The sequence below is a fragment of the Cetorhinus maximus genome, chromosome 22, assembly GCF_964194155.1.
Source record: "Cetorhinus maximus chromosome 22, sCetMax3.hap1.1, whole genome shotgun sequence".
NCBI lineage: Eukaryota > Metazoa > Chordata > Chondrichthyes > Lamniformes > Cetorhinidae > Cetorhinus > Cetorhinus maximus.
Genome location: NC_135900.1, coordinates 48498808 through 48523903, shown reverse-complemented (window position 1 = coordinate 48523903; position 25096 = coordinate 48498808). Strand labels below are relative to the sequence as shown.

General features: G+C 45.7%; 1 protein-coding gene across 2 annotated transcripts in view; it reads right to left on the bottom strand.

Annotated features, from left to right (window-relative positions):
* Positions 1-25096, bottom strand: part of cacna2d4a (calcium channel, voltage-dependent, alpha 2/delta subunit 4a) — a 718409-nt gene that overhangs the window by 146944 nt on the left and 546369 nt on the right. For both annotated transcript variants that reach the window (XM_078568258.1, XM_078568257.1), the window contains exon 27: positions 10693-10754. In XM_078568258.1, the coding sequence (XP_078424384.1) occupies positions 10693-10754 (62 nt within the window). The remainder of the gene's footprint in view (positions 1-10692; positions 10755-25096) is intronic.

The window sequence follows — 25096 nt, the reverse complement described above, 5'->3', positions numbered from 1 at the left end:
AAAAATACAAGGCAGTAGGAAAGGAGAAGAAAACAAGCTAAGTCAGTTTGTAGACATCAGGGCAAACACATTGGTATACTTCAACATAAATCTGCATATTCTATTACACCAACATACCTGCTCATGCAAAAATACACACCAATACACTTTACTGAACATCAATAAATGTCAGCACAAACCAAGATACCCCAACATACCTCAACACACTTTATCATACAAAATACATTAACATCTATCAGCTACAACACACAACATGACAGTCCCCAACAAACACCAAAGCATCAACATATGCTCCCTTGCATACTCAGAGGAATCGATTTTCCCAGGCCAGTGGAGTTGGTTTGCAGGCAGGGCTGTTGGGAAAATTGCAAAAAATGCCAGTATCCCAATGTGCTCCTGCCTCTTCCATCTTATACTGAAGCTGGTCAAGAGTGAAGTTGGAAAACACCCATGACTGAGGCGGGAAAGCAAGTAAAGTTGTTATACAATTAAGAGGGATTTCACACATGAATTCCCTCTTTCCTAAAAGTGCAGCAGTCACATTCTGTGTCTCCAACCCAGCGGATTAGGGAAGGTGAGAACACAGCGGGAAGTGTGTTATTATAATAATATAATGCCTTGGGGTTGTTTACTGTACAAGACCCAAGGCACCAATCGCTCATCGTAAACATGTTGTGGGTTCATTTATTAAGACTAGGCACAGGAAAACAGTTATACATAGGGATAACGCTTGAAGGTATTGGAGCTGTGTGTGTGTGCTCTGCTCGAAGCAGAAGTGAAACTAAGACTGCATCACATGACACATTTTCCTTCCAGTGATGCATACATTTATTGCCCACTCCTAAATGCCCTTTTTCAGAGGGCATTTAAAAGTCAACCATGTTGCTGTGGGTCTGGAGTCACATGTAGGCCAGGTTAGTGAACCCAATGTGTTTTTGCAACAACGTTTTCGTGGTCATCAGCAGACTTTTAATTCCAGATTTTTATTCAATTCAAATTTCAACATCTGCGGTGCTGGGATTGGAACCCAGGTCCCCTGAGCATGACTCTGGGCCTATGGAATACTAGTCCAGTGATTATACCACAATGCCACCGCCTCCCATATATATATATCCATTAAAGGCAAATTACAACAGGAAGGGCTGCCTGAGTGAAACTGACAAAAGTAGGCTTTGACTGGTTACACTGAAGAGCTGCAGACATGGATTTGATAGACCAAATGACCTCCTTCTGTGCCATAAATTATTCTATAGCCTAGATTTTCGCAGAGTCATGGAAGCCCCATGGCTTATCCAAAATGGTGCTGGGAACCTGGATCTGGAAGTCCCGCCTCCATTTTTGACAGATCCTATTCTTACTGTTAGGGGAATGGGGGTGGGATGTGACTCACACATGGGGGAAGCCCAAATGCAGCAGGGACATTTAAGCTCATTGCTGAGTCCAAACAGACCCCTTTTTTGTTGCAGTGAGGGCCCTGTCCCATAATCTGTAGGTTATGATTTTTTAGAGTAGACATAAATGCTCATAAAGGGTGGAAAAGGTTTGTGGAACTGTCAATCTGTCAAGTTATTTAAATGGCCATTCCTTTAAATTTTGGAAAAAACAGCCTGCCTGTGCCTATGAGTTGAAAAGAACCTGTGCTTGCAGTTTCAGTAGATGTTTGTTGACATAACCCTAAATGCTATCATTTACCATTATTACTACTTAACTGCTTCCTAAACCAGTCACTATCGCAGTGGGGTCCTGTAGGTTTACAGTTTGATTCACAGATCCTAGAGGTAAGTAAATGATGAGCTGTCTTTGATGGGGGGTTATGACTACAAATGTTTGTTTTTATCAGGGAGTAAGTCCTTGAGGGGATTTAAATGCATTGAATGGGCTTTTAGGAATGAGAGGTTTTTTATTATAGTGAAGTCTGTAATCGATACATACAACTTTATTTTATTTCATCTCATCATGGCTCCTGAGGTCTGCTCATGGTGGATACGGGGTGAATTGGCATGAAGGAAAGGTTGGCATGAGTTGGCACTAAGTTGGCATAGGGACTATAACGGGCCATGGGGATGAGTGGTGGTCATGAGTTGGCACTGTTAGCATAGGAGCTATAAGGGGCCATGGGGATGAATGGAGGGCATGGGTTGCCATGAAAGGGATGAGGGCCATTAGGAGTGTGTTGGAGGCTTGTGTTGGAATGTATTGGCATGGATGGGGCATGGGGAGTTGGTGGGCGATTGTAGGGGTGTGAAGGGGGAAGGCTAGAGGACCTAATATTTAACATCACAGCTGGGACAAAGTCCCAGAGAACTGAGGTGGGCCTTTTAACCAGCCCTCCTCGGCACCCCCTGTGGCTGCCTCCAATCTACGTCGGGGACAGTGGGCCCGACTCCAGCACACACCCACTCCCTCCAGAATGAAGATCCCGCCATTTTCCCTCGGGCAAGTGCGACAAACTGGAAAATTTCCCAAGCCAGCGCACCCACCTTGGTACTGAAAATCCAGATCTAATACTTTATGATATGGCCAGGCGAGAGGCTGCTTTGCAAAGCATTCCTTCTATCAGACAGTGTTATCAGTGAGTGACAAGTGATTGCCAGGTGCCTGGAGGGCACTTCCTCTGACCAGTACCTGATCCACCCTCAGTTGCACTTCCTTGCTGCCAGCCTTCAGAATGGCATGGGAGCAACTTATGCAGCTACACTGTTCCCCTGCAGGGCAGAAGAGATGACCACTGAAATCCACCTGGAAGAAGGCACGATTCCCAACAGAGGGTTTAAAGGGAGGAGACCAGCTATCCTGACATGTGCGAACACCAGTCCCTCAGGAGGACCAGGCTCTGATGGCAGTTTGCTGCTGACATCAAGATTCTCACAGTGTAAGGCAGTCTTTCCAGTGGATCATGTCAGTGGCCTGCACCTGAACACCCACACCCCCCTGCCTCCCAAAACCCTACGTCGCTACCCCTCACCAAGTTGTGTGCTCTCTTCTCCTGCAAGGAGAGAAAGCAAAGACATATGAGTGATCATAACAGCTTGTGTGCAGAGGATTGAAGGCATGTATGCTGCCTGTGAGGTATGGGTGTAAGAGGGCAATAGGGTGAGGCTGAGCGAGTGTGTTGGCTGCTCAGGTGGGGCTCTGAGGTGCCTGCAGAGAGAGCTATCAGTGGAGCTGAAAGGTGCATTGAGGCATGCTGGGCAACTCAGTGTGGGGCTTGGTGCCTGAAGGTGTTAGACCATTCACCTGTCATGCCTTCTTGAGATCCTGGGTCCTCTTTATGCACAGTCCTCAGGTAGGAGAGGATACACATTGCTGCTCAATCCTTGGCCACTTCCATCCACCCTTGCTTGGTTGGAGAGTTGTCCTTTTCCTTCTGTCCTGAGGAGAGCTCACCTCACTGCAGCCCCGCAGCTCCCACAGTTGGGCCTTCTGGTAAGAATGGGAAACCTGAGCGTCAGCCTGCCCAGTCTACCCTCCTTTTCTATCATTTGGGAAGCCTTAAAAATCCAACTTCTGATGAGCTTTTCTGCAACATGACGTGATCCTTTTAAACAGAAATTCTTCCTCTGACAAAATAGCTACATTATCCTACACGGCCTTTTTAATTGGTCAGAGAGCTCAGAGGCAGGCTTTTAATTGGTCACCTTCCAGCAACTGGAAGGCCTGCTCTTCCTATGTTAAGGTTCCTGACCCAAAATGGTTCTGATGCTCCACTCAAAGTTAAAGCGCTAAGATTCCATCCATGGTTCCCCATGGACCCATGACTGAGGGCTGCCATGGCACAATCAGCAGCCAAACCTTGTCTTCCTCTTCACTGGCAGGCTGTTGCACATCGCTGGCTTCATTATAATGAGGTCTGAGGCACAATATTGGGGTTGCCTTGGGCCACACCACCCACCCACCCAAGAATAGGCTCACACAATTTTTAGGCTGTGGTGTGTGTGTGTTTGTGTGTGTGTGTGTTTGTTTGTGTGCGCGTCTGTGTGTGTGCATGTCTGTGTCTGTGTTCGTGTGTAGGCTTACTGATGTGAACAAAAGCTGAGACAGCAACCTCTGAGGGGAAAGATGTTATTTTGGCTACTTGTAAGTTTTCCCTAATTTTGTGAGATTTGGGGAGGAGGATGCAAAATTGGACATTGCTGGCCTTTTTTGTGGGTGGGTTCTGCAATTAAAAAACTGAGGTACCCCCAAGGAATAAATGTGGCTAAAAGCTGGCTTTTGACGCCATGTATATTTCTGTCATGATGTTTGCTTTTATGCCTGAGGAGAGAAACTCCTACTCTGCAGCACTGTAGTCATTGCTGCAGATCACAGGATCAACCTTATTAACTCATGCACAAAACTGCATCAAATTACCAGTGCCTGTTCCCATGGAAACAACTTGGTTTCAAAAGCTAATGCACTACATGTCTTAATAAGGACCTCTATTACCTTTCTTTTCTTTAAAAAAACAGTTTTCTTTCTCTCTTAAAAGTAGTCTTATATTTAGAAGGAAAGTGTACAAAACAGAAATTTAATTGGGCTACTTGAGGGTTTATGAAAATTTCACTGAGTTAGACCTTGAAAGTATTATTTGAGATATAAAAGAATGAACATTAAGCACATGAGTATTAAATTCTTCCTTATTTAGCCTGTTTGAAATAAACAGTTAATACATCTTAACATAGCAGAGCAGGTAACTCCTGCCAATATGTTAAGCATTTTGAGCAAGGAATTTAATAGGAACAGGAGTTGGTTATTCAGCCCCTCAAGACTGTTCCACCATTCAGTGAGATCATGGTTGATCTGTATCCTTTCTCTATTCGCTAACCTTGGCTCCATATCCTTTAATAACCTTGGCGAGCAAAAATCTATCAATCTTACATTTAAAATTATTAATTTAGCTAGCATCTACTTCTTTTTGTGGAAGATAATTTTGTGTTAAGAAGTACTCCTGAACTTTGCTCATAAATGATCTGCCTCTGAATTTAAGGTTATGTCCCCTTATCCTAGATACCCCAACAGTGGGCAAAAGTTTCTCTCTATCTACCCTGGCTCAGATTTTCGGTTCTGGGTTGAGTTTGCAGAGATGTGAGAATTTCTGGCTCTGCAAACCCAACCTTTGAAAATAGCTGCCCAAGCTTTGGATTTTTCCGATCGGCCGGAGGTGGGTGTCAGGCTAAATTAGCAGTCGGTGCGGGTGACCCTGGAAATAGTGAGGGGTGAGAGTGGGCCCAATGGTTGGGTGACTTGGGCGCAGGTGAAAAGCGGGCCTTCAGAAATGCCCATTTGAGAGATTGTTCGTCAATGGTCAATGTGGATGACACAAAGATTGGCCGGGTGGTTAACAGTGAGGTTGAGTGTCTTGGGCTACAGGAAGATATAGACGGGATGGTCAAATGGGCAGATAACTGGCAGATGGAATTTAACCCGAAAAGTGTGAGGTGATACACTTTGGAAGGAGTAATTTGACAAGGAAGTATTCAACGAACGGCATGACACTAGGAAGTTCTGAGGAACAAAAGGACCTTGGCATGTGTGTCCATAGATCTCTGAAGGCAGAGGGGCGTGTTAGTAGGGTGGTGAAAAAGGCATATGGGACACTTGCCTTTATCAATTGAGGCATAGAATACAAAAGTAGGGAGGTCATGTTGGAGTTGTATAGAACCTTAGTGAGGCCACAGCTGGAGTACTGTGTGCAGTTCTGGTCGCCACATTATAGGAAGGATGTGATTGCACTGGACGGGGTGCAGAGGAGATTCACCAGGATATTGCCTGGGATGAAACATTTAAGTTATGAAGAGAAGTTGGATAGACTTGGGTTGTTTTCATTGGAGCAGAGAAGACTGAGGGGCGACCTGATTGAGGTGTACAAGATTATGAGGGGCATGGACAGGGTGGATAGGGAGCAGCTGTTCCCCTTACTTGAAGGGTCAGTCACAAGGTGGCATAAGTTTAAGGTGAGGGGCAGGAGGTTTAGGGGGGATGTGAGGAAAAACCTTTTTACCCAAAGGGTGGTGACGGTCTGGAATGCACTGCCTGGGAGGATGGTGGAGGTGGGTTGCCTCACATCCTTTAAAAAGTACCTGGATGAGGACATGACTCATCATAACATTCAAGGCTATGGGCCAAGTGCTGGTAAATGGGATTAGGTAGGTATGTTAGGTGTTTCTCATGTGTCGGTGCAGACTCGAAGGGCCTCTTCTGCACTGAGATTCTGTGATTCTGTGTGAATGGTGAAGTCTCTGTGCCACGGAGGAGAGGTCATTGCCTCGGCAGGTGAGTTTCAAAGCTGTAAATTTTGTCCAACATTTAGCTGACCCTGGAACGAATGGCCTATCATGGGCTTTCCCTATGAAGGAATTGTCATTGTTGCTGCCTGTGCTGAACCATTGAAAGCATGGAGTGAATGCTCAAGGCATAGCCATGCAGATGGCATTGTTTTGCCACCACTACCTGTTAAAGATGTTATGCAGTTATATAGTTAGCTGCAAAGACTCAGTGGGTGGATGAATGATGAACAGTGCCATGCTCATTATCCCATCCAATTTCCCTCCTGCCACCTATCTATCAGGATGCACACACACTGCTGACCCTTGACCATGTCCCTCACAGCTGCCCGCTGTCACAGCATAACGGTGTGACTAAGATGGGGGAGACCAGTAGGGCTGTTAGTGGTCACGGAGCACAGCATGCTATCTTGGAATCACAGCTGCAATATGGCAGCAAGCATTTGCACAGAGCCATTTTCTCCACCAAACCTCACCAGTAATCACTGATGATTAGTTGAAAATGGTTAGTGAATGTAAGCACCCAAAAGTGAATGAGAGCACTGTAATCTGAATGGCTCACAACCCTTTTCACCTTCCATCTTTATTCATAGAATGTCACACAGAGGAGATGCGAGGGAAGGGATGGGTCCAGCTGCCCTGTGATTTTCTGACCAGCACCTTCACATTTTGGTGGAAGAAGTCCAGAAGAGGAAACCAGTCACCTACCCTGCTAGCCAGCGTTATCCACTGGCAGCTACTAAAGGCTTGAATTCAAATTGTGACTGTGGTGGGTGTATCAGCGCTCATGGATTCAGTACAGGAAAAGGTTCAGTGACCTGATGCATTCAAGCAAGGTAAGTAGCTTGCCTCATCCACACAGAGGTCCTAAAGAATGGTCATATCTGCATGCTGCAGCTAAGGTGCAAGACATGGCACATACCCTTGCTACAACATTGAGACTTATATGGGTAAGCAGGCAAAAATGGTTATGAACGCCTTGGAAATGGTCCAGACTGGGGTGGGTGAGCCTGGCTGAGATGCATCTGACCGGTGGAACAGATGGCCATGGAGAGTGCCAGGTTGCCTGAACAGCTGTCTGCTGGTGATGGTGAATCGTCATTAGGTGAAAAAGGTGGTGTTGAAATCATCTTGGACCATGGTGGTAATGACAGAGGTCATGCTGTCCTTCATGAGCACAGTGGGATGTTGGCATGAGAGGGAGTGCAATGATGGGGTTATGTCATGTGGGCAGCACGAACATGGTTAAGGCAATGGCATGCATCAGAGCATCCTTTTGTGCCTCACACAGGTCCCAGCCCTGCCCCCTCACCCTCACCCCATAGGACCAGATCATTCCTCGGGAATCAAGGTGAGGAAAAGATGTCTAAGGAGGCAGCATCACATCTGACTAGCCCACACACCGTCAACTCAGATACAAGCACCTTAGAGGGATGTAGTGCGCTTGAAGTGTTGGTGCAGCAGGGCACCACACCCGTGTGCAGGAGGAGGTGTCAGGGTCAGAGACATCTGTGCACAGTCCACCTCGGAGGAGGGATGAAAGTCATGATGATGCTCCAGTGGACAGGAACGTGAAACTTCAAGTGTCATCTTTTGGGGCTGTATGGATAATCAGCAGCAGATGTGGGGACATATGGCAGAGTTTCCTGAGGCAGTGTGAGCTCTTAGGTTGCAAATGGAGGAGTCCATTACTGCCATGAGCTCCACATTGTCCTGGGCATTCAACCGCATGAGCTCTGATCATGGGAGATTAGCTAACCTCATGGAGAGACGCATGCAGCAACACTCAGAATGGATGCAAGAGCAGCGCCTCAGCCAGGAAATAGTTAAAAAAAAGCAACACTCCCTCAGTCACCTGGATCAGCCTGCTCAGAGTATGAGCACTGACATCCATGCAATACATGAAGAGCTGAGTACCCTTAACAGGACAGTCACACTTTGGCACAGAGGTTGCTGGAATGGACGACTGCTGCACACCAACAGCCAGCCCCACCAACCAAACCTAAAAGCCAACCCAGGGCTGTGCAGATCACTGAGGAGGATGAAGGTATCGAGACCTTCTCAGCGCCCTCATCTTCCTCTACCTCCCCAGCACCTCTGCCAGAGAATTCATTTGCTGCACATGTGCCAGTAACCATGGTTGCCATTGCAGAGATGCAGAGCTGCAGTCTGAAGGAGTCCCCAACGGGTGCCTGTACGACGAAGCAGGCCACTATGCTCCTCATTGCTGTTTAGACAGAGAAGTGGGTAGCCTGGCTCCATCTTCTCCAACATAGGGTTTGGTGGGGGTGGCACTTCGTAGGAGTGTGCGAGAGGGAAGGGCACCATCTTGCCCGCAGCACTATGGTTACACTTGTATATAACACATTTGAGTACTTCTTGAATATATTTACCTTCACTTGTACATGACTTGATAAGATTTTGTATACTAGAGAGCTCAAAAAGATTGATAAAATTAGGAAGGCAGTTCTTGACAGTAATAATGATGCCGGCATCTGAGGTCCATCCTGACGTGCCGGCAACAGGATTGTACTAGAGTGGAGGCAGTGTCTGATTTAAATGCTGTCTCCATAAAACATGCATGTGCAAAACATATTCCATCCCCATTCCTGCCCCGACAAAAATGGGAAGTGCCGTTTTTGGGGGTAGGACTTACAATTATTAGGCAGTTTTTCTATTCGCCATGATGGAGAGGCTCTCCATCATGGCAAAAATCTGGGCCCCCATCAATTCTTTTCATAATCCTAAAAACTTCAATCAAAACACCTTTCAATCTTCTGTGTTCCAGGAAAGGAGCTTAGTTTATGTAATCTCATCTCAAAGTTTTATCTTTCGAGCTCTGGTAATGTTCTGGTGCCCAGACATATATGCAGTACTCCATATATGGTCTAACCAGGGCTCTGTATAGTTGCAGCAAAACGTTTTCCTCTATATTCTCACCTTCTAGGTATAAAAGTTAACATTTGATTAGCCTTTTTGATTATGGTTTTTGTTCCTGATTACTACAGGTCGTGTATACTTTATCTGTACATCCGAAAACAGAACACATCCAAAAACCAAGCTTTTTTTGAACTGCTATGCAGTTAATTTGCATGTTAATAAAAGAATGTAATATTATATTACAGATGTAATAAGTGTTAACAGGTAAGAAGTAGGGTGTGTGAGAGTCGGCAAACAACCTGGTGTTTGTAGATTTTTGCTAGCCTAAGCTTAGGCTATTGTAATGTAAATAGGCCTAGGCCTACCATTTATACAGTGGATCCAAAAACCGAAAATATCTGAATACTGAAATGCAATTGGCCTCAAGGGTTACGGATAAAGGATACTCGACCTGTACATTTAGTGATCTGTGTACAAGGACTCCTAACTCTCTCTGGGCTTTCACTGTTCCTAGCTTTTCACCAAAAACATTCAAATCTATCCTTGTTTGGCTCAAAATGGATGACCTCACACTTACCTGCATTGAAATCTATCTGTCACAGTTTTGCCCACTCACTTAATCCATCAATGACTCTTTGCAATGTCATGCTCCTCTCTACGTAACTTACTATTCTACCAATCTTTTTTGTCATTGGCAAACTTGGGTATGTGGCTCTCTATCATACCAATGTGGTACGCATTGCGAACAAGGAGTTATTAGGCTTTGTAAACCAGGAATTTCAAACTAATGTGTGGAGCTAATAATACATCATGGAATAATTTCAAGTTTTTGGTGTAAAAATCCACGATTGAAATGTGAAAATGTTCTAAAATAAATACTGTAATTACAAGGATTACATATGCATGATCATTATGTCATGCATGGAACAACCCACTCCCTGTCCCACAACTTCACCTGAAGATGTATTTATCTAACAAATGTATGCAAGTCTGTTTAAAAATTCAGACTCTGCCGAAATATATGTACAGTTGTTAAATGTTTTTTATTTTTGCTTTCTTTAACTGGTTCTGGTGGTCTGAATGTAATGAATACTAAGAACAAAAGCCCAATATGGGCTGGTACCGTAAAGGCAGTATACAGTGTTGTTTAACTCTGTGGTTGTTCCTATGTTACTTGAAGCTTTGCTATCTCATGACCTTTGTGGATATATAAAACAGTACAAAATGAGAAAAATCTACTCCCCATCAAGTGTGTTCTTTCCATAAATTTACTCATGATTGTTAATAAAAATTAACTGGAATTCTAGGGCATTTTCTTGATTTCACATATCTGAACAGGAAGTATCAATGGAACTTAGTGAAACATAGGCAACCAAAGTAATGCCTGAGCCACAAATTAAATAAAAAATATCCTCTCCCTGACAACTGAATGGATTTAGATGAAAATGAGCTTAGGGCAGCATCCAGGACAGGGAGGAAAGTAAGTAAAAAAAAACTCGTGTGAAATAACTTGAGGAGTCGCTTATCTGCTAAAAGTTAATTTTTTTACCTGTCGTGTAGCCTTCCAGAATTTCCGCCGCAGTAATGAGAGATTAATTTGTACGCCAACAGCTGAAGAAAAAAGATTAAATAATTAACCTTAGTTCAAAGAAACTAATTGCTTCTTTTTCTGGAATGATTTTGAATTACAATTCACAGGGTAAAAGAAAGAATCCACACTTTGGGGGAGGGATGGTGGGAGAAATCCTGATGATTCAGTAAGTGAGTGGCACTGACGCTGTGTTTTGTGCAGGTGATGGGGCAAGTATTCTCTTTGTTACTTGTTCACACAAGCATTGGCAAGATGTTTTACTCTTGATAGAAAAAATATCTGAGATAGTCAACCTACTACCTCATAGGAAAAGGCTGCTGGCCAACTTCTGAGCTGGGGAAAGATGTATGTAGCTGGTCATAAGTGAACCAATAGAACCAGGAGAAAATATTCATGCGAAAGTTAGCAGAAGGCAGAAATTGAAACGTTACAGACAGGGATTGTGTGCTGCAGAATGCTTGAATACCATGCAGCAGCAGCCTGCATGCAACAAGACCTGGACAATATTCAGGCTTGGGCTAATAAATAACAAATGACATTTGTGCCACACAACTGCCAGGCAATGACCATGTCCAGCAAGAAAGAATCTAACCATCTCCCTTTGACAGTCAATGGAATTTTCATTGCTGAATACTCACCATCACCATCCTGGGGGTTATTACTGACCAGAAACTGAACCGGACCAGCCATATAAGTAATGTAGCTGCGAGAGCAGATCAGATGCTGGGAATTCTGCGGCAAGTAACTCGCTCCCTAAAGCCTGCGCAGCATTTATAAGACACAATTCAGGAGTGCGATGGAATATTTTCCATTTGCCTAGTTAAGTGTAACTCCAACAACACTGAAGAAACTTCACACCATCCAAGACAAAGCAGTTTGCCTGATCAGCACCCCATTCATTAACTTAAAGATTATATCCCTCTATCGCCAGTATACGGTAGCCACAGTGTATACCATTTACAAGATGAAGAAACTTGCCAAGGCTCCTTTGACATCACCTTAAAAACCTGAGACCTCAACTATCTAGCAGATGCATGGGAACACCAATACCTCTGAGTTCCCTTCCAAGTCACACACCATCTGACTTGGGACTATGGGCGGAGTTTAATGTTCACCCCACCTCCAACTTAGGAACAGGCTGGCCAGTGAAGGAAGGCATAAAATCATGTGGCATGGCTGGGATGCTGTGCCCTTCCCCTACCCACCTCTGCTGGTATTTTGGCAATTAATGGCCACGTCAGGTCTTCCTCCCAGCATCGCTTGTGCTGTACCAGTGGCAGGCTGGGGACAGGTGGGGGCAGGGTTTTCCGGGCCACCTTGCCAGACCGCTAGGTATTGGAGGCTATGGGGTATCCCTCCTGTACTGGAACCCGGTAGCTTATGGAGGTTCCCCCCCCCACCCACCCCCCGTGGTACTCCCCCCTGCGAGTTTCACAACCCCACCCTCCAGAACCTGGACTCTTGTCTGCCAGACTGCTCCGATGAAAGCAACCCCCTTCCCCCCACCCTTCCACTTACCTGGTTGTCCAGTTCCACTGATGATTATTGTTGGGGACTGGATGCAGTCTAAGCAGTGACCAGTGATCTTGGTGGGGCTACTAGGACCAAAGAGCTGCCAACCATTTGATTGGCTGACAGTTCTTGGAGGCAGGACTTCCTCTCAGATGTGGGTGGAAGTCTCACCCTGAGCCTGATGTAAAATTGTCTCAGGGTTTCCGGCCAAGCGGAGATGGGCTTGCCTCCTATTTTTAAGACAGGGGTTGGGGTGACCACCTTTGTGTAAAATACCACTCTACATCATTGTTCCTTCACTGTTGCTGGGTCAAAATCTTGGAACTCACTCCCTACACCAGATGGATTGCAGTGGTTTGAGAAGGTGGCTCGACCACCTGCTCAAGGGCAGTTAGGAATAGGGAATAATTTCTGGCCTTGCCAAGCAATATTCACGTCCCAAGAAGAATAATTCCCCTCAGGTTAGGCTGCTAGTATGGATGTTTCCTCTACTTGCTGACTATAAGGATCTAAATGAAATTAATTTAGGGAAGTGCCATCCAGTGGTAACCTAATGGGTGTGAGTTGACAGTATAAACTTGCCCAGAATTCAGCACAAGTTGGCGCGTATGACCCAGAATTTACTGTACAAATACTGTAACTTTGATGTTAACCATAAAATCACCATTATTTATGCATATATTGCACAGCTACTTCAAAAGAGAGCATCTTTTCCTGACTTTTCATTCAAATACATTGCACGGTGTTAAGTTTTTGTACTTGAACAATAGATATGAACGAAACTCGCAACTTTATATGAGGATGTATTGATTTCCATCCAAGTACCCTTTTAATGACAAGTGTTAATTACTACTAGTCAATTTCTTTGGCACTGTCAAGTGACTATTAAAAGAGAAGTCTCATTCCTTCCAATTTTAATTGTTGTTTGAGATTTTTTAAAGCATTTTTTATTTTAAATTTTTTGGCAGATGCCTTCTCTGTTTGCTGACTGTAAAGAGCCTAAGTGAAATGAGTTAGGGCATTCTCGACACAGTTTGGACATGAACTAGTTCAATTTCACTCAGGCATCACTGCATTATTATTTTTCATCTTGCTATGCTCTGTGCTCTGCTCTGTTTTGATCAGCAAACACCAGCAGTAACCATAGATATTATCACTGAATCATTTCCACTGATGTGTAGAGTATATCTGATAACTGTTAAACTGAAACTAATTTAGAATAATCAAAATCTTTATAAAGTACAATTTTGGAAATTCTAGGGCAAGTTTTCTGGTTCACCTTCTGGATTCTTTGACATTACTCCAGAACATCTGGGCAAACCTTATAAGAACTTAACAAACAAAGGCAAGTGTTTCATTTTAATATGCCAATGATGTCATAATCTGCTTATTACGACATAAGTAACTTTTAATGTGTCTGCTGGACGTGCACTATGATTTTAATTTATGCAAATAAAAGATGCATTAAGAACTGGCATGCATTGGACTTATATAATGTAGGTCCACTCAAGTTTAAGATTATCAGTCAGGCTCACAATGTGTCTCATTTATGCTTCCTCGAAGCTACATATATTCATATACAGGGACCTGTCCTCTGCAGGCAAACAGATCATGTCCAGGCATTGTGCCTTTTTTGAATTAATCAGAAGCCTGGGGACAGTAGTTCTCTGGTACATTCTCTATGGCAATGCCTCGACCAATCAGGAGCAACTTGCCAAACAATCTGCACCTTATTCTCAAGCAGTATAAATTGTTACTCCCTTTGAAATTTGGCATTCTTGCACCTATCCTGATGAGCGTAAACGAAATGCTTCGACAGCATGTCTCCTTTTCTCAGCAATACTTTATCTCTTCTCTTCCCACTCCTGCACCACCACCTCTGTGTTCCTCAAGGATATATCCTTGGTTGGAGGGAACATACTTCTCCTGCTAGCTTTCTCAGTCACTTGCATTCACACGTGTTTGCTTGGAGAGGTTGTCCTCTTCCTCCCATCCTTTGGAAAGATCACCTCACTGCAGCCCCTCAATCCTGCAACAGGGCCTCCAGGTAAAAGGGAGAGATGAGGGGAGCAGCCTTCCCAGGTCTCAACTCCATTCCTGTGGTTGCTACAGTGCTGTTGAGCCCTGGTAATCCATGCTGTGGTTCCTTTAATTAGAAACCCTTCCTTTGACAGAACAGATGCATCATCTCTCCATCCTCCCTGGTTGGTTGGGGAGCTCGAAGGTGGGATGATAATTAGTTTGCTCTGGGAAGGTGCAATGGCTGAGTGTGCAGATCAGTGATTAGGGTTCCTGACCTGAAAATGGTCCTGTCATCCCGACAGGGACTCTGTTTCACTGCTGCTGCAAGACCTGCTGAGCATATCCAATATTTTTTGTTTTAATTGATTTTTGTGGGCCAACGGGGGTGGGAGCCGAGGTGGGTGGGCTTTAATTTTGCTTCGCTGACTGGAGTGGCCTGTTAATTACCTTAACTCGTGACCCATAGCAGTTAGGGTAATTAACAGGTCAATTAAGGCCATTGTTTAGAGGCTGACTGGAATTTTCCAGTTGGCCTGCAGGACTCCTATGGCATCAGAAGCATACCAGCTGCATGGAATAGCAGAGCGGTGGCAGTCCGGGGGACCAGTGCTCTATGAAGCCTTTGAGGCCCTCCCACCCATCTGGCCACAGCACCTCCACTATGGTATTCCGGCAGCTGTGGCCATTAAATCTTTTAAAAATGCACAGTAAGTACCTCAAGACAGCAGAATGCAGCTCCTTCTGTGCAGGAATGTCGGCTATTGGCTCTCCAGCTTTGAGAGCCTGGCCACTGTCCTTAATTGGACAACAAACATTCATTCCATCTGGCCGCTAATTGGCCAATCAAGGCAAAATTGATGTCGGGTGACTGTTCCCAACACAGTGTGCGGTCAGGACTCACATTAGACATGACATTAGGGTCCCAACTCAAATGCCAAATCCTGCCCTTGGTGTCACATTTGACCATGAAAAGAGTGTCTGATCACATGTCTGCGCCATCATTAAGACCACCAGTACCATCGTACAACTCCATCCCTGTCTTAGTTCATCTCCTGCTGAAACCCTCATCCATGCCTTTGTTGCCTCCAGCTTGATCATTCCAGAATGCTACTGGATGGCCAACCGCATCTGACTCTCCCATAAACTTGAGGTCATCCAAAACTGAAATACAGAAAATTTGTGGCACAGAAAGGGACCACTCAGCCCATTGCACCTGTGTTGATGAAAATAGAATCTGCCTAATCCAACTTTCCAGTTTTTGATCTATAGACCTGTAGGTTACGTTTAAGTGTGATGAGAGCGTCTGTATCTATCACTCTTTCAGGGAGTGAGTTCCAGACCACCACCATCAAGCTGCTGCCTGTGTCCTTACTCATGCCAAGTTCCATTCACCCACCACCGCTGTGCTTGCTGACATACACTGCTTCCCAATTAAGCAATACCTCGATTTTAAAATTCTCATCTTAATTCTCAAATCCCTCCAAGGCCTCGCTCCTCCCTATCTTTGCATTCTCCTTCAGCCCCACAGTCCTCCACAGTATCTGTGTTTTTCTAATTCTAGCCTCTTGAGTATCCTCGATTTCAATGGTTCCACAATTAGTGGCCATGCCTTCACCTGCCAAAGCCCTAAGCTCTGGAATTTTCTCCTTAAACATTTCTACCTCTCATTCTTCCTTAAACTTGCTCCTGAAAATCTACTTCATTGACCAAGCTATTTGGTCATCTGTCCTAATATCAAATCATGCTATTGGCCACAGGCATTATGCAAACAATACAATCAGTTTAGACTTGGGAACAATCCAAAAATAGGTCTGACCCAAGAGAGCACTGACAGTAATACTTGGAACATACAAAATAGGAGCAGAAATAGGCCATTTGGTCCTTCGGGCCTGCTCTGCCATTCAGTAAGATCATGGCTGATCTGTTTGTGTTTCGAGTTCTACATTCCCATCTACCCACAATAACCTTGAATCCTTTGCCTAACAAGAATCTATCTACAACACAAAAACAGAATTACCTGGCAAAACTCAGCAGGTCTGGCAGCATCGGTGGAGAAGAAAAGAGTTGACGTTTCGAGTCCAACATGACCCTTCAACAGAACTGAATCTATCTACGTCTGCCTTAAAAATATTCAGTGACCTCACTTCCACTGCCTTCGGAGGCAGAGAGTTACAAAATCACACAACCCTCTGAGAGAAAAAAATCTCCTCATCTCTGTCCTATAAGGGTGGCCCCTAATTTAAAAATAGTGCCCCCTAGTTCTGGACTCACCCACAAGAGGAAACATCCTTTCCACGCCCACCTTGTCAAGATCATTCAGGGTCTTCTCTAAATCAATCAAGTCATCACTCACTCTTCTAAACTCCAGTGGAAACAAGCCGAGCCTGTCCAGCCAATCCTCATAAGACTACCCGCCCATTCCAGGTCTCAATCTAATAACCCTCCTCTGAACTGCCACTGATGCATTTACATCCTTCCTTTAATAAGGAGACCAAAACTGCACACAGTATTCGAAATACGGTCTCACCAGTGCCCTGTATAACTGAAGCATGACAACCTTACTTTTATGTTCAATTCGTCTTGGAATAAAGAATAGCACTCCAATAGCTTTCTTGATTACATGCTGTACTAACATACTAACTTCTGTGACTCATGCACGAGAACATCTAGATACCCCTGCACTTCATAATTCTCCAGTTGTTCTCCATTTAAGTCATGCCCTGCTTTTTTATTCTTCCTGCCAAAGTGAACAACTTCACATTTTCCCATATTATACTCCATCTGCCAGGTTTTGCCCACTCACTCAACTTATCTATGTACGTCTGCAAATCCTTATGTCTTCTTCACAAAATACTTTCCTACGTATCTTTGTGTTGTCCGCAAATTTAGCTACCATGCCTTCGTTCCCCTCATCTAAGTCATTGATGTAAATTGTAAAAAGTTGAGACCCCAGCACAGTCTCCTGCAGGACTTCACTTGTCATATCCTGCCAATCAGACAAAGACCCATTTGTGCATACTCTGTTTTCTGTCAGCCAGCCTATCCTCTATCCAGGCTAATATGATACTCCCTACACCATGAGCTTCTATTTTCCGCAATAACCTTTGATACAGCACCTTGTCAAATGCCTTCTGGAAATCCAAGTACATGATATCTACAGGCTCCCCATTATCCATAGCACATGTTACTCCTTCAAAGAACTCTAATAAATTGGCCAAACATGGTTTCCCTTTCACAGAACCATGCTGCTCACCTGGGATGCTACCTTCTCTCATGCGTCTTTGTGAGGTGCGGTGGCCTCTTCCTCCCATCTCTGGGGACAAGGATGTCCCTTCTGGCAGCCACCTCCTCCAGGGGGGGGCAGCGAGGCACTCATTGGAAAAACAGGGGGCCGAGTGCCCACCCGACCTGTTGCACTCGAGTCCATCTTTACAACGGCAGACAGACATCCTTTCCTGGCAGCCTTTCTGGGGCTGCCTGGGCCGCTTTTAAACCGGTCACCAGGTTGCCATTGGAACCGGTGGCCAACAGGCCCCTGCCCCCCGTTCAGCCCTTCCTGGCCAGTGACAAGCTGCTTTTAGCACTGGTGTGGTGTGTCGCTGCTGGGTGCAGCGCCGGAAGTGCTTCAATGACCTGCTGCACTCAGCAAGGGTGAGTTCTGTGTTGGCATGGGTAAATGTGTTGAATTGTTTTGGACTGGTCATCCCTCCATGGAGATCAGGTATTTCAGAGTCTAAGTGCCAACTGTCAGTCACGTTGGCGCTGGCCAAAGAGCTGAGCCCTGGCTGCTTGAACAGAGTGCCTTGTGGCTCGAGGGCCGTGACCCTGATGTGCCCTGCAAGGTGCTCCTCAGGTGGGGTTGGCCAGGCAGCAATGGCGCAGCAGGTAGAGAGTGGACTAATCAATGCTCCTCTGTCCTTTCAGGAGAAGACATCCCATAACAATATTGAGAGGTCGCAGACTGGCGGAGGACTCCAACACCTCCTCATCCTCTTCCGGTATGAGCAAGAGGCCTTGGAGCTTGAGAGGCGCCATGCGCCTCGATCAAGCAACCGCCATGAGGCTGGGGTTTCAGGTGAAGGTAAGAGTGCAGAGCACTTAGGTGAGAATTTTGGCTTGTGCAATCATTCTAGTGTAATCTCTTCATTGATGTGAGCCTCAAACCTGGCGTCCCCATTAATCATTGAAAGACGAGGGCACCATGATGCAGATCTCCGTTGTCTCACCAGGGTGCCTGGCATGCACAGTGACAGTGTGATGACTTTAATTAATGACATGTCCTTCTTCCCCCTTTTAGTTTCACCAGCAGGCGTTCGCTCTCCGGACCATGAAGGGCCACTCCTCACACGGAGGACCACCATGCTCCCCAAGCACCCGCATCACACCCACTCTCTGAAGCAGGAACCAGTGCAGATACCAGCACCTCGGCAGGCATTAATTCAGTGGTTAGTATATCGGTGCACATTGGTGAGGGCACTTCACACTCGGTTGAAGTGCAGGCAAAGGCAGAGATTGCCCAGGGTGGCGGCAGTCAGAAGACTGCTGAAGACCAGGACGATGCTGGGTTGAAGGCAGATGATGGGCCTCTGGAGTCGTCCATTAGGCAGCAGATGCTGGACATCCAGTGGGGTGTGCAGGAGGATCTGGTGGACATCCAAGAGGGTATGCATGGCATGGTCTCCATTGTGGAGGAGTCCCTGAGGAACGTGAGCACTGCGTTGACCCTCATGGCCGAGTGGATTGCCTCCTCCATGGAAAGTGTGACGACTCTCATGGAGAGGCAGCTCCAGGAACAGAATCAGGGGTTCCTGGGGTTGCACGCGGACCTGCAAGGCTTCACACAGGCACTGACCTCAGGTGGTCAGTGTCCGTGTGTGAGACGGATGGGGCACCCAGTATCCCAGCTAGGTGCCCGACCATCAATGGCGAACAGGGAGGTCCACAAAGACCTCACGTTGGCGCATGAGCATTGTCGTCTCTACGGGGTCCTCTCAAGGCGCTCTGGATGATGGCAGCAGTTCCTCCACCCCCTCTGCCAGTGATCGTCACATCTGATGAGGCTGAGGCGACTGGGGAGGTGCCAGCCGTGGCACTGGCCACTCCCTCCCAGGCAGGGCCAGCAAGGGCTCCACTGGCCAGAGGATGACCGCCAAGGTCATCAAGGTCAACAGTACACTGTCTCCAATGCCAGTGCCAGCAAGGGGAGAGCACCTAGACGTAGTGCCCGTAAACATAAGTTTAAAGCACCTTAAGTATAAGAGGGACTGATAAGGGGTGATCTTTTGTTCCCCCATTTTATTTTTGTTTTTTTAATGCTTTTTATGTTTTAATCTTTTTCCCGTTCAAGACAATGTGAGTTCCAACATTAAATTACATTTGCTTTTGTTTTATTGGCCTGAGTATGCTTCATTTGTTTTGTAGGTGCAGAGTAGGCTTGTATGTAATGGTGGACATGGGTGGCTCGAAACTTTATTGCACAGGCATTGAGTGTATCTGGTGGGCCAAGGAAGGGGTCATTTCTGCGATCCAGGTTGGAGGCGGCAGCCCTAGCAATGAGGTGGTAGCTCTAATTTAGTAGCCTAGCTGAAGGAGCATTAGATCAGGGCGTCCCTGGTGTCACTGCCTCCCTGAAGGTTACCGAGGTCTGTCTCCATGCCCTCAGTGTTCTCCTCACCATGCCCCTCCTCTGACTCACTATTGGATTTTCCTCTGTGGCCTGTGCAGCTGCGTCAAGATCCTCTTCATCCAGTGGGTCCCCCCCCGCCAGTGCCAGATTGTGGAGAGCACAGCATGCAACCACTATCAGTGACACCCGCTCTGGGAGCTATTGCAGTGCGCCCCCTGAACGGTCCAGGAATCGCAAACGCATCTTGAGAAGACCTATGGTTCTCTCTACCACCGCTGTTGTGGAGGCATGACTCCTGTTGTACCGCTGCTCTGCCTCTGTTCTTGGGTGGTGGAGAGGCATCATGAGCCACCTTTTCAACGGATAGGCCTTGTCACCCAGCAGCCATCCATCCAGTCGGGTTGGAGCACTGAAGAGCCTCGGCACCTGGGAGTGTCTCAGGATGTATGCGTCAAGGAAGCTGCCAGGGTACTTTGCACAGACTTGCAGAATCTGCATCCTGTGGTCACACACTATCTGCACGTTCATGGAGTGGAATCCCTTCCTGTTGACAAAGGCACTCGGCTGACCCGCTGGTGCCTTGATGGCCACATGTGCGCAGTCGATGGCACCCTGGATGTGGGGGAACCCAGCAATCGCTGCAAAACCTCTGGCTCACTCAGCCTAGCTGGCCTCGGCTGTATGGAAACAAATTAAAGTCAATACCCGCCTGAACAGAGCTTCTGTCACCAGCTTGCCGCAACTGTGGACAGCTAATTGGGATATTCCACACATATTCCTCACAGACCCCTGGAAAGAGATGGAGGCATAGAAGTTGAGGGCCACTAGCATGGGGGTGTCCATCCACACATTCGGAGCTGATCAGGCCTGATCATCTGACAAATGGAGGTCACTGTCTCCATTGAGAGGCGGAACCTCCTTCAGTATTGCACCTTGGACATGTTGAGGTAGCTGCATTGACACCTGTAAACCCTGGTAGCAGGATAGTGGGGTCTTCTGCGGCCCCTTCTGCCTTGGACTTACTGCTGGTCCTGTGCCCCTTGTGCTTATGCCTGTCCTCCCACAGGTCCCTCTCCTGGAAGCTGCACTGGTACATCTGGCCTCCTCTCCCTTCTGCCCCTCTCAGAGGAGGTGCCTCCAGCAGAGACCACAATCCCCATTACCAGGGTAACAGAAGGCTGTCTGATACCTGGAAGGGTCCACACGGTCCGAATTCTCAGGGGGCCAGTAAGAAACCAATGAGTCCAGAAATGAAGCCTGGAAATGCTAAGAATGAAGTCCCAATCAGAGATTAAGCTGCTGAGTTTCAATAAGTCCCAGCAGCAAGTTATCTGCAAAACTCCTCACTACTCACAATGGCAATGCAGCTGACCCTTCTTATCCTGCCCATGGATGAGGTTTTTCAAATTGTGGCCTGCCTGCCTGCCCATTTTGCCCATGTGATGAGCGAAAAATCGCACGGGCAACGTTAAATTGCCATCAATTGGGTTGTCAAGGGCCTTAACTGGCCTGTAAGTTAATGCTGAGCGTGGCTCCGACTCCTGCGCAGGCTCACTAAGTGAAATATCGCGCGAGTGCACGATGATGTCTGGACGCTCGTCCAATGTCATCACGTGTCATTATATGCTTGAGCGAGTCAGGCGCACGCCCACCCGCTCAGCAAAATGTTCTGTTTTTGCTATCCGTTTTTACATTTCTAGCTAGCTTCCTCTCATACTCTAATTTCATTCTGCTGATTAACCTTTTGGTCATTCTCTGCCATTCTTTATATTCTGACTAATCATCTGACCTGCCATTCATCTTTGTGCAGTTATATGCTTTTTCCTTAAGTTTGATGCTTTCCTTCCATTTTTTAGTTCACCACAGATGGTGAACTATTAGAATTTTTCTTTATAATAGGAATATAATTATTCTGAGTATTCTGAAATATCCCCTTAAATGTCTGCCACAGCTTCTCTATTGATCTATCCCACAGCCTAGTATCCCAGTTAATTTCAGCTAGCTCAGCTTTCATGCCCACATGGTTGCCCTTATTTAAGTTTAAAATATTTGTCTTAGACCCACTCTTCTCCCTTTCATACTCGATATAAAATTCAATCATATTGTGGTCACTGCTACCTAAGGGTACCTTTACTCTGAGATCATTAATTAATCCTGTCACATTACACAATTCCAAGTGTAATATAACCTGCTGTCTGGTTGGTCCCAGAACATGCTGGTCTAAGAAACTATTTTGAAAGCATTCTATGAACTCCTCATCCATGCAACTACTGCCAGTCTGATATTTCTAGTTTATATGTAGATTAAAATCACCCATGATCATTGCTGTCCCTTTATTACAAACACCCAATATTTCTCCCTGTATACTTTGTCCTACATTGTGGTTACTGTTAGGGGGCCTGTAGATTACTTCCACGAGTGAATTATTTTCGCTACTATTCCTCATCTCCACCCAAACCTATTCTACATCCTGATCTCCTGAACCAAGATCACCTCTGACGATTGCACAAATGCCATCCTTAATTAACAGTGCTACCCCTCCGCCTTTACCTAGCTTCCTATTCTTCTTGAATGTCATATACCTCTCAATATGCAGGACCCATTCCTTGTCATCCTGCAGCCATGTCTCCGTAATGGCTAACAGATCGTATTCACTGACTTCAATGTACACTATCAATTAATTTACTTTGTTATGAATGCTATGCGCATTCAGATTCAGAGCATTTAGTTTTGTCTTTTTGTTATCTACGTGACATCTAGTTTTGATTCTTGGTACATTCTTAGGATTTTTTCTCTCCGCCCCTTCCTGCCATTCTCCGACCCTCATTTCCTATATTACTATTTTTCTCTCTTACCTTGTCTTTACACTTTGATATACCACATCTTTCCACATTTGATTCCTTGCCCCTACTATTTAGTTTAAAACCCTCTCTACTTCCCTAGTTAAGCAGTTTGCAAGAACACTGGTCCCAGCACAGTTCAGGTGTAGACTGTCCCAACGGTACAGCCCCCACTTTCCCCAATACTGGTGCCTGTGCCCCACAAACCGGAACCCACTTCTCCCACACCAGTCTTTGAGCCATGTGTTCCTCTCTCTAATTTCATGTACCCCTATGCCAAATTGCTTGCGGCTCAGGTAATAATCCAGAGATTATAACTTTTGAGGTTCTGCTTTTCAATTTAGTACTTAGTTCCTCATACTCTATGCAGAACCTCTTTCCTAGTTCCAGCTATGTTGTTGGCACCTACATAGATCACGACAAAGGGATCCTCCCCACTCCCACTGCAAGTTCCTCTCCAGTCCTGAGCAGATGCCCGAACCCTAGCACTGGGAAGGCAATACAGTCATCTGGATTCTCGCTGTTTGCTGCAGAGAACAGTGTCAATCCCTCTCACTATACTGTCCCCTACTACCACTACATTCCTTTTTTCTCCGCCCACTTGAATGTCTTCCTGTACCACAGTGCCATGGTCAGTTTGCTCATCCACTCTGCAGCCCCCACTCTTATCCAGACAAGCTGAGAGAACCTCAAACCTGTTGGACAATTGCAAAGGCTCACACTTCTGCCCTCCTTCCCTCTGGGTCCCCTTACCTGCCTCACTTGCAGTCACACCATCCTGTCCCTGGCCACTGACCAAATCGGAAGACCCTATCCTAAGTGCTGTGACTGCCTCCTGGTATAAAGCACCCAGGTAACTTTCCCCCTTCCTGATGTGTCACAGAGTCTGCAGCTCAGCCTCCAGCTCAGCGACTCTGAGCTAAAGTTCCTCAAGCCGCAAACACTTATTGCAGACGTATTTGCCCTGGATCACAATGTTATCCAGGAGCTCTCACATGCTGCAGCCTTGACACATCACCTGCCCTGCCATCCTTAATGAGTTTTAAATAATTACTTAATTATGTTATTGATTTATTTATGTTGCTTTTTTATATATTTTATTAACTTTACTACCAATTTTTATACTACTTTAAACCATAGGAGTAGAATAGATGTTAACCACTCACCAAACAGCTAGCTCCTTTCCTTGTAGTAGAGCAAGAACCAATTCCTACAGGGTGAGAAAGATAGAAAAAGGAAACAAACACCTCCTTCCCCTTCTCCATTGACTCCCCCACTCACCAAACCCCAAGTCTGCACTCAGTTTCCTCAGCTGCATTCCATTTGCCCACCATCTAACCTAACTCTGCTAACAGTGGAAAAATGTTCATTCTTTGACACTTGTGACCTTGTTTTCGAGCACAAAAATTGATCAAAATATAAAAGAAAATAGAACAGAGACCGAGAAGCAAACTAATCTAAGCCATGTCATCCATATCCTTACAAAGCTGGGGAGCCTCATTGGCCAAAGCATTAATGTTGCCTCTTGATTACATCACATCAAAGTCATTTTCTTTTGACCACATGCAAGAAAATATAATATTTCATCTAAATGATTACATTATTTTCCATCATGTTTATTAGTTCTTAAAGTCAAGCACCTTCTAAATATAAACATTTGGATCATTATTAAAACATCCTTTCTGTAGCTTCAATAGCTCAGTGAGATTTTTCTAGTGAGTAGCTTAGTTATATAGACCAGGAAGGTCAAAAAAAATACAGAAAATGCTGGAAATCTGGAATTAAAAACAGAAACTATTGAAAATACTCAGCAAGCCAGGCAGCATTTGTGGAGAAAGAAACAGAGTTAACATTCCAGGTCAATAACTTGTCATTATGACCTGTTTCTCTTTCCATTAATGCTCCCTGACCTTGCTTTTTATTTATTCAAGGGATGTGGGCTTCACTGGCTAGACCATCATTTATTGCCCATCCCTAATTGCGCTTGAGAAGGTGGTGGTGAGCTGCCTTCTTGAACCGCTGCAGTCCATGTGGTGTAGGCACACCCACAGGGAGGGAGTTCCAGGATTTTGACCCAGCAACAATGAAGGAATGGCGATATACTTAAAAGTCAGGATGATGAGTGACTTGGAGGGGAACTTCCAGTTGATGGTGTTCCCATGTGTCTGTTGCCTTTGTCCTCCTAGATGGTAGTGGTTGTGGGTTTGGAAGGTGCTGTCGAAGGAGCCTTGGTGAATTCCTGCAGTGCATCATGGAGATGGCACACACTGCTGCTATTGTGTGTTGGTGATGGAGGCAGTGAATGTTTGTGGATGGGGTGCCAATCAAGTGGGCTGCTTTGTCCTGGATGGTGTAAAGCTTC